This window comes from Nesoenas mayeri (assembly GCF_963082525.1).
Source record: "Nesoenas mayeri genome assembly, chromosome: 6".
Lineage (NCBI taxonomy): Eukaryota > Metazoa > Chordata > Aves > Columbiformes > Columbidae > Nesoenas > Nesoenas mayeri.
Window position 1 is genome coordinate 36,134,007 of NC_137545.1, and position 10,828 is coordinate 36,144,834.

General features: G+C 42.6%; 1 protein-coding gene across 2 annotated transcripts in view; it reads right to left on the bottom strand.

Moving 5' to 3' along the window:
• The window catches only part of DPP10 (dipeptidyl peptidase like 10), a gene marked incomplete at both ends in the record, with an annotated part of 492,309 nt that extends 485,318 nt beyond the window's left edge, over nt 1-6,991 (bottom strand). For both annotated transcript variants that reach the window (XM_080346727.1, XM_080346726.1), the window contains one exon: nt 6,932-6,991. In XM_080346727.1, the coding sequence (XP_080202853.1) occupies nt 6,932-6,991 (60 nt within the window). The remainder of the gene's footprint in view (nt 1-6,931) is intronic.
• Nucleotides 6,992-10,828: the final 3,837 nt, after the last annotated feature.

A 10,828-nucleotide genomic window follows, 5' to 3' on the forward strand; every position in this document is an offset into this window, starting at 1 on the left:
TAACTAACCCTGTGTTTATATTTTTCTAGGCTTCTTCCCCCTACTTCTTCACCCTTCCAAACATATGTATAGAGAGAAAGTAAATAAAACTAGGTGTAGAAAGCCCACTTAATGTGAACAAAGCATGTTTTTTTTAGCTCCAGCATGAATTTTGGGGACACTGTGCTACCTTGCTTCTAGGGAGCCACGCTGAGATAATACTGCAAACCTCACCTCTGATGCTTGTCAATACAAGTACAGTATCTCTGTCTTGTGGTTTCTCTCTAAGGCTGTGACTTTCTGTAACAATTCTAGTGTGACTGGTCAGATCCAGCAACGTGATCTAATCTAACAGCCAATACCCTTAGTAATATCTTTTTAGCTGAAACTAAAATACAATACTCCATCCTAATCTTTCTGAGACGCCAGCTGCCTTTTAACAGTCAGTCACACTCTGAGATCTTGTCTCTTGTGCCTCCTGTGTCTCTGCCTTCTCCTGCCAAGCTGTCATCACCATTTCAAGGTGTCCTTCAGATATCATCTTTGTTTCCTTCTTAGTTTTCCACCAAACTTCCACAGCGCTCGCCCTCCACATCCTTTCCCCTCAGTAAGGTCACACGAACTCAAACAGAACAGCCACCTCTGTGTTATGGAGTCACAAACTGGTTCAGTCCCAGTGTCTCTCTTTCCAAACTAAAATTTCAGATTATTTTTCAGATATATCCTTACGGAACGGGTCAGCAGCTCAAGACCAGCATCATTAACACTAAGCTTTAAGCATCCTTGGACCCTTGAGGGCCCAGCATGGCACCCGCATCCTCCTTCTTGCTGGCACTCCTGATGTGGGCTGAGACCCATCAGGTGCCCAGAGCACTCACCCACTATTCAGCCTGGTTGCTGGTGCCCCCTTTGCCAACAACAATGAGAAATCAGCATTTTAAAGCACAACCCATGCAAACTATTTTACTGGATAAATTTAATATGAAATAAATCACTCCCTCATCCACAGCAGTTGCATTAACTTCAATTAAGCTGATGACTCTGACTCTAAGTGTTGCCTTCCCTTAGGTACCTTGGATTGGCATATATTGCTGTGAATCACTCTTAACTCCATTCACAGTGTAACAAACCTGCATGTCTAACTCTCTTTGAAAAAAAAAATGCCCCTGGGGCATTCTGCCAGTATCAGGTGCCTCATTTTTCAGAATCATGGGTGCCTAAGATGATTATTTGCTTCTGGCATTTACTGTGAGTAACACTGGGTGTAGTCAACACATGAGAAGTCAGAGTCACTGATCCAAAAACCTGTCAAGTGATTAACACAGCACAATCACTAACTTGGATGTTGCGTAATTTAACATTTATAATTCAATTTGAGGACCTCAGATAAAAATCTTTAAACATGAAAAGTCCTAAATAGATTCCAAAACAATGTTCGGTTGGTAGACAGCATGTAAATCTTACTATGCTACGTTCAAGAATTAAATCCTGAACAAAATAAGCACCAAATTATCTTTACACATGTTTAGTAAAACAGTTTTGGATTAAGGAAAGAGAAAGATTAAATTCCTCATGATGTGGTATCCTTTCAGGAAAGTGTTATCTAACACTCATAGACCAATATCTTAAGTGGCTTCAAAGAGTATCAAACTTAATGACATATTTCCTAAAGTAATGATTTGTGGTAGGAAAATTTTTATATTATTACAAGCCAGGAAAGTACTAACCTATTATTAAATGTAATTTATCATAATGTTCATGCTTATTTTGGTATATTTGTTTTAAAGTGACTGCCTTCTATATTCCTAGCATTATCGCTAAATTAAAAGCTATAAATTGTATATGTATTAGAATACACTGGTGTGTATGGCTGTACATATTATATATGTCAAATCTCTACCACATAATCAGTATATATACTTAGGCATACAGACATATGCAATATTTACACTTTTTCCTGATTGTTTTTAAGTTTTATAAAGCAGGGAATTAAGAATGGGATGTTTTGAAAGTGTATTAACAACTGTACAGGCAAGGGAAAGCCAACGTAACCCACCAGCAAGTGGAGTGCAGGAACTTGCAATCTCATAGCATCTCTTTCCCTTTCTCTTTTCTTATTTTTCCATAGTACTGTGATGGTTTTTTACTAGCCCTGATTTTGTTCCAATTGGTACCAATTGAAAGTCACCTAATAAAACTAATCTTGATCTCACCTTTGACATACAGCCACTGTTTCTTCATAGACTGCAAGGGTAAAATACAAGTATTTTAAAAGGCTTTTTTCCTCATTCCTGCAGCATTTTGTTTGTAACCATGCATCTTCTTACAATGAAGGAATGGTTTTTTTAAAAGGAAATTGCAGTGATTATTCTCTGGTAGTACAGATGTTGACAGGGAGACTGAAACAATACAGAAAGGTAGTATGTGGAAATGAGAAGATTTATAAGTTGTGATTAGTTCAAGTTTCCATCTAGAGACTTCCAGCTTGTTCTCCCCGTACATAAATACGTGTCATCGTGGCTGTATTTTTGATCTGTGAAATACAAATAAATCACATCAACAACTCCACTCCACCCAAATGTGATCAAATCTGGTTTGCCAGAATGGACGAAAAGCAACTGTAGATGATAAGGATGCAAAAGAGCCCAAAATGCTCTCAGGGAACAAGACTTAAGGCATTTCTATGAACATTGTACTCCAAGCCAGTCTCTTTGATTAGTGCTATAATCACTTTTGGTGTCCATAACAGGTCACTACTTGCCTCCAGACAGAGTCTCGAGAACAGGATAAACACAAGGATAAACATCTGCTCAGCATTTACAAAAATAAAAATATTTACTTCGTTCTAAACATGCATTTTGAGATGGTCACATCCAGAGGTGTGAGCATCCGCCACTGCCACCTCCACCCTGAGCATCCCTGGGCTATGATTCCTCACGTGGCGACAGAAACATGTCCCCACGTGGCACAGCAATGCTCTAATCAGCAAATCCCTTCAACAAAATACCGTGCAAATCTATTAGCTTTAAATGTAGCACTTCTTCAGGGTTTTTTTTTGCATTATCATGGTGCCATAGAGTGCGTTCCTAACAATAACAGAGCCCTGTACTACTTGTATTATCCTGGATAATTCATAATTAAACACTCACAGAGATTATCTGTTAGCAACTTGCTTTTGATGTAATGGATTTCAGAAATGCTGTTCTCATTTTAAGAGATTAATTTCCTAAATAGCTGGTAGATTTGAACGATTCTCGTACCTGCACAAAGCCTGTTTTGTAACATTTAAAGATCTGACTACCTGAAGTTTCAACCTGCCTACCAAGCAGCCTGTATGACCAGGAACAGTTACACATTAGGAGGTGTGTGTGCATCAGTTTTCAGGAACAGGCAGATGTTTCCTGCTGAAGTGAAGGTTTGGTGTAAAAAAATCTTAGTTGCTGCAAACACACATATAAGTCCACAGGGAAAACAACAAACTCCTTTTAAATATGTGCTCCCTGACCTAATTGTAAACAAGAAAACTGTTAGTAAACCACTATTCATCAATCAGTGAGTTTTAAAACACAACAACAATAAACCTAAAATGTAAAAATGTAAAACATAAAAATTTCAGTACCCCTGGATACTGATAAAACTTGCTGCAGAATTTTTGCTATGGACATCTCTGCACTTGGCTTTTATAGTTTACAATCTAAAAGCTAATGAATAAATAAAAGTGAAAGGAAGGCCAGGAAAAAGAGTAAAAGGCTATAACATACATATTATATTACACAGTAATTATATGCTTCTGAAATGCCAATTAGTAACTCTGCCCATGATCCAGTTCGCAGTCAGATCAATATTATTTTGATAACAGCAGAGAGTCATGATCTGGTAAAGAAAGTTTTATTATTAAATAATGTAGAAAGCCACAAAAATATTAGCTTAACTTCTCTCTTTTTTTTTTTTTTTTAAGCGTAAATTTTAATCTGAACTGTGTTAAGAGCAAGACATAAATATTTCTGTTCTGTAGTTCCCATAATTCTTTCCTATTTCTGGGTTGTGGGCTTTTTTTTTTCCTGCAAACAAGGGCAACAACTTTTTAACACAATTTTTCTCTGTCAGAGAGAAAAAACAATAAATACTTTGGCTATCAGTGCACCATGAATGTGCACAACAACAGAGTGATTCCCAGGAAGAGCTAATTTACTTGTTGTATTGACAAGATGAGCTAAGAGTGTGAAGAATAAAACCAGTTTCAATTGCCCTGGGGTGCTCTTGAAGTCAAGGCTGTAATGATACAGAAGACACGTATTTAGCACCACCAGGTAGACCCTACAAGTTTTTATAACAGATCTGAGAGTGAAAGATCATTATTCATAGTAGTGTCAGCAAGGTGGTAAGATTTGCAAGCATTTCAGAAAAGCTGCAAAAAGGCTTAGAGGCAAAAGAAGGCTTTATTAGGAGACCTTTCCATTTTATCCATGGGTTTTATCCATGGGTTTTGGTATCTTTGCTATCTTCCTCTGTCAGCTTGTTTCTCCATCACCAAAACTGCTTTAGATGCAGCACACCCAGTTCTCTGTGCTCATGGATGAAAAAAGTTGCACCCTTCCCTCAACAGAGAAGGGTGTGAGAAGGATTGGGATGCCCCTGTGTGTGGGCACCAGCCCTCCCGCCATCCCAGGGGGATTCAGAGCAGCACCTCTCACGATAAAGTCTGCACAAGTCCTTTTACTGGACAAGTGGATCATTCTACTTTTTGTTATGTGGATTCAAAAGTTTATGCTGCATTACCGAGTGCCGAGAAGCTGATCCAAAAAACATTGAGACATAATGTTACATTGATCATAACACACAGGAGCCAAGATATCATGGGCTTGTTTATTGTAGAGAAACATAAAGTAAAACAAAAAGAGAAAAAAGAAGGGTTTTTATAGATCTCATGCCAGTAGGTGTGAAGTTTTCCTGCAAACTTTTTTTTTAATCTTCATAATTGCTGGAACAAACACTGTTTCTTGGCAAGTTATAATTAATATGAAATTTATATTTGTCTGGTCACTAGTAATATATTTTCAAAGTAATTTCCAATACAAGGTCCTCATTACCATAGCGGAGTTACCGCTCCTCTGCAGTCATAAATACTTTCTCACACAGTATCCATTTGCTGAGCATGGAAACACTTGAAACTATTTATAAAACACATTTTACACCTGACACATTGAATTAAGAGCAGAAAAATGAGACAGTTTTCTAATGGCATCAGTATTACTGTGTTGGTTGTAAAATGGACTTGTGTAGAAGTCTCTGATTCATGTTCTCTCTTTTTGAAGATTATTGACTTGTCTGGGTCTTTTTCTTTGTTTTTTTTTTAATGACATATTGGTGTTGGTTGTTGTTGTTTTAGCTTAGAAGGCTGGCCAAATGAACTTAAAAAATGTTGCTGACAGTGAAAAATTAGCATTGGTTGTCCCAAATGTAAGAGGAAACTACTTCCCAGAGCAAGTACCACACTGCTCTCTGTTCTCTGGTACTTTCAGAGATAGTCATAGAGAAGATGAAATGGTTTTAAGTAACTTATTATATATGCTGACTCTTTGAAATGGACCAGGGCAACTGTAATTCATCACTTCCCATGACCTTGCCCATTTGAGCATGAACTAACCAGCCGTTTATGGTGCGATGGATACAGTTATGCATTACACAACTGGTCATTAGAGCCACAGGTCAATCCCCACCTCGTCCCTGAGCCTACAGACATTCTGCATTACTGATTATACACTGCAAAGTGTAATGCAGCCTATATAAAAATGACAGTGCTAATAGAAGATTTATACCTTTAATCCCCTCCTGTCTCATCTCTAAGTCATGATTTTTATTCCCAGCACTAACTGGATAAAGCCCAACTGACAATTTGCTAACACAATGTGCAGTTCCGCTGCTCCTTCTGAGAAGAAAACCCCAAACCCTCTGGTTTTGCCCACGGACAGAGCGAAGCCCCAGCACCTTTCCCTGCCCTGCACGAACCTGCGTGCAGCATCGCACGGGGCGATCCTGAGTCACCAACAGCAAAGCACCAAAGTGAACTTTTCAGGCTTTCACATCATTTTATGAAACAAATTAGCTGGTGTAAAATTTCTTGATGTTGTAATCAAATGCTGTCACCGATTGCATTATTATTTTATTTCAGGAAAAAACCCACTTATTTCTGCAGTGATACTTCCTAGTGAATACAAATCTGTTTAGGGATTTCATTTTATCACTGCAGAGAGCAGTAACTCGGCTAGAAAGTAGTTTTCGATCAATGCAAAGGCAGGCTGGGGAATAAAGCAGTGACGGGAAGAGCCTGCTATTCCCCTGGGGTCTTCCTCACCATCACCCTCACTGCCCAGCCCCAGCACCCACACATATCTCACATGTGAGGACAACAAAACCATCAAACACACAGCCTCATATCTTCCAGGATCATTCCGACCGGGCAACGGCAAAATCATGCATAAAAAATAAAATAAAATCATGCCTAACAAGTCGATTTTACACCGTTATTCTTCAACCACAGCCTTCAACCAGACCGTTGCACCAGAGCACTGATTATGGAGGCAGCCACAGTTCCGTGCCCAGTAGCCGCCTGCTCCAGGGAAACTTTCGAGGAGACCCGCGCAGGGTCTGGCGGTGTCGCAGCCCCGGTTCCCCGCAGCCGCGGAGCCGCTGCCCGGGCGAGGCGCAGCGCCCGGTGAACCCGGCAGGCAGAGCTGCCGGCACCGCACCCGCCGACAGCCGTCCGCGCACTCTGCCGCAGCTCTCCCTGACCGGAGCAAACTTTCCCCGTGCCCGACACGTTCCTCCCCGCTACGCCGACAGGTACGAGGGCGCAGAAGCGGCAGCTCCGCGCTCCCTCGCCCACGGGACGGGTGAGCCCCGCTGCCGCCCGCCCCGCCCGAGCCCGGCGGTGCCCGGACGCCGGCCCTACCTTGACGGCCCGGGAGGACTGGCACTGGACGTGGTGGGACACGGTCGCCGTCTGGTTCATGGTGCCGGCGGCGTGACGGGCTGCGGCGCCGGGCGGGCACGGGGCGCCCGCGGCTCCCGGCGCCTGCGAGCGGCCGGAGGAGGTCCGGCTGCGGCGGCTCCGCACCCCGGGGCTCCGCGACAGCTCCGCCCGCTCCGCCCAGCACCGCCCCACCCGGCACCGCCCCACGGGACCGGGACCGGGACCAGGACCGGGGATGAGCCGGAGCCGGGACGGGGGCTGAGATGGGACCGGGTCGCGCCGCCCTCGCCCCGCGGCCGGGCAGCAGAGGCTGGGCGAGAGCAGCTCCCGCTGTGAAAGCCAAGTCCCGCAGTGCTCTTTACTAAGACAGCAACAGAAAGTTTATGCTGGCTGCTTTTTTCTCTTGTTCCCTGTCATCTTTTCTATTTCTCCTTTCTCCTTTCCCTTCTGCCACCTCTTCCTGCGGCGCTAATCCGGCTCCAGCCCGCTGCGGTATGGGGATACAGGCAGTACTGTGTAACATAGGTACAAGACGCAAGCATCAGCCTCACATTCAGTGCCAGCGCACAAGGGATTTCTGAAGTCTCTGGACTTTGCCCAGTATTGCAACAGCTCCACACTACCCCATAGACCAGAAGAAGTGCAGCTCTTTTTAGACTTTTACACTAATAACTTTTTGTGGGTTTACTTTTGGCACAGTCTAAAACACTATCCCCTCCAGATTCATGAGCAAGATTTGCCAGAAACATATGAAATACCTTTTCCATGGGTCCAGCCCAGAGCTAGTATCAAAGCCAGAGGATTTGGGGATGGGAGCTGGTAAGCTCTGCGAGCAGATTGTGACACCTCAGGCTGATAATGAGCAAGCAATATTTTATATATACATAACATTCTTCAATGATGTCTTACTTTGGATAAACCTCCCAGGAAAACAAGACATAATGTGCCACACACCGGGGCATTCCTGGAGTGTTTTCGAGGGGTGCGTGAAACTGCAGCAGGTAAAGTCGGTTCAGGGGGAAGCAAAGAAGAAAAACGATAGACTAGAACCAGAAGCCATGGCACAAACCTCCCGAAAAAACTGCTGACTGGGAATCTCTCACTGCATGAAACCCAGCTTCAGGCATCTCTGAAGCATCTGTTCTTTCAAGAGGGAGGTGGTTGAGCACTATTTGATGCCGTATCAAAAGCTACGCTCCCAGCACAGGAAATTATTGCTCAAAAATAAACTGGCTTCTAAAAATTCAGACCGCAGGTTGAGCTTGTTCTCTGGTTCTTTTGGTTTTCCGTCCTACTCCTTTTTTTGTTTGGTTGGTTTTTTTGTTTGTTTGTTTTAATTAATTAGAAGAAACTGCACAAAGCACATGTTCAAAATGTAGAGATGTGAGGAAACAAAACAAAGTTTTATTAAAGACTTCATGCTGTGCTTAGAGCGGCATGAAGAAACACCAGGTGGACACTCATCTCCTCCAAGCACCTGCCCAGAGACACCAGCGTTCAGTCCTGCAGGCAGCAGTTGAGTGTCCACCTCACACTACAACCGACGGACAAAGGGAGAAGGCTGGGAGCTCGCTGTGCTCCACATGTGCTCCAGGAGGACCTCAGGGACCTTGAGCTGTGCTTGTAAATCTCATTGTGACTTCAGATGTCCACCTGAGCTCTTCTAAATCAGATTCATTTTCAGAAGACCTTAATTTCCTGGAAGGAAATCAGCTTTAAATAATCTCAAATCTGATATTTCCAAAGTCAAAATTTGTTTTGCGTATCTTAACTCAGACTCAAAGGCAGGTACTGCTGATAATGGACAGCAAAAGAGATTGAGCTGGTGAGGAAAAGACTGGTTCTCTGCTTGGTTTGCAGAAAGCTGCCAAGGAAGCCCTTTAAGGGAACCAGCCCTGGGTACAAACTTCCCCCCAGAGAGGGGAAAGCACTCAAACAGTGTTTGTTCCACTGCTATCCAGAAAAATGTCATTTCCAGTGAAAGCCAAATGCAGAGTAAAGGCAGAGCAAGAGGGTCCCTCCGAGCTGAGACATGGTCACCTCTGGGCGCCGCACACACAAGTGCAGCATCTGGGCTGGCCTCAAGCCTACAGGACTTGCTCACATTAACCTCCTCCACCTTATTGGATTTATTGGATTTTGAGCAATAAAAAACACATTTAGCAAGCATATCAGGGGCTCGACAGTGCTCTTTCACCTCCCTCCCTTGTACACAGGCAGGAGTGAAACTTAATGGATACAGATGAGGAAAAAACTCACAGAAAAATTGGACTTACGATTTGACTTGAAGGCTTTTACGTTGATACTGAGGAGGAGGGAATGAGTAAAGGCTGTTTGGGAAAAGGGCTAACATTCTAACTTCCACCGCACTCTGTCTTGTGTCCACATGCTCATTCTGAAAAGGATGGCTATGAGTTATTGGCACCAGGAGCTCAAGCAAGTAGGGGCAACCTGGAGGATCCAAAGACATTCTTCTTCATCTTGAAATATATTTGTACTTAACAGTCTCAGAAGGGAACTACTTTAAGCCAAAAGAATGAACTCACAATATTTTTAGTTGAACTAAGTATCTGTGGATTTTTATAAGCTCCTATGAGAACTTTGCATAATTTTTATGCTTGATTTTATGTTTCACAGTGGCTGACCTTCTATGCAAGCACCAAAACCCGCTTTAAGCTAATACTGAAATCTCTTCCCTATAATAACGAAGAAAAAACCTGTTGGGTAAAAAGCTGCCAAAGACAGAGATAAGATCAATAATTTGCTGGCATTGTTTTAAATCAACTTCTAAAAATGTTAATGTATCTATTCCTAGAAAGTACAAATTTTGCTGATTAACCTCCCGCTCTCACAAGGTGGAACCTTATTAGAGTATGAACCTAACAAGGGTGATCAGGAGTTATAATGACTCTATAAGTGCATTGTTTGTCAATATAAAATATCTCAGAAACAAGTTGGATCAATAGAGTGGGATTCCACAACACGCCAACTGAAATCCTCCAGAGCACCGCTTCGCTGCTTGCTTTTCCAGTAATGTCATTCACTGCCATCCCTCCGGTTCCTCAATGCAGCCGTTAATCCTCTGTAGTGTGTAATCTTCTTTGGGAACTGGCTGCTGAGCAAAATGCAGTTCACCCTGGTTGTTGACTGCTAATGCAAGTATGCGTGTTAGCTCTGCAAGGAGGTTTTCAAAAATTTCAGTGCCTTCAGGGTGCAATTAAATAACTGAGTGATTACCAAAATATGCTGGAGAATATTAAAGCTGTGAGCAGATGCTTCTGTTACATATTGCAATAGAGCAGGTGGTACCTGCTGGTGTCAGAGCAGCCTCTCAGCACACTGAACAAACCTCCTTCCCGAAATATTTAAAATTGGGAAGAAATCAACAAGATCAGCCAAGAAAATTGATTAAACTATCCAGAAAGTCAAAGTAAAAAGAAAACCCCTGTTTCTGATAGAAAACCCTGCCTGCTCTGGTGCCAAAATGCAGCGAGTGGCCGTGGGCAGCCAGATCTGCTGCTGCAGGCAACATTTCCCAGAGGTTCCTGATCACTATTCAAGTCCTGCAGTAACCTGCTGTTAGTAACTCCCAATATAGTTCCCCGGCCACACATTTTCCTGCCTCTTGCTTGCTGTCTTGCCTTCTAAGCCTTATGTTCTTAATAAATAAATAAATAAGGCACCCAACCCTTTCTTCATTTTTTTGTCATGTTTCAGGAATTGCATTGTATAATCACTGTTCTGAGAAATAAAAAATTAAGGTATAAATTGGTAATTATATACATTTCATGAGAACATGTTTTCCTATAGCTGTTTGCTTTCTTTTCTGTTTCATGCACGTACATAAAATTTACTGCTTGCTCTTTCACATACTCA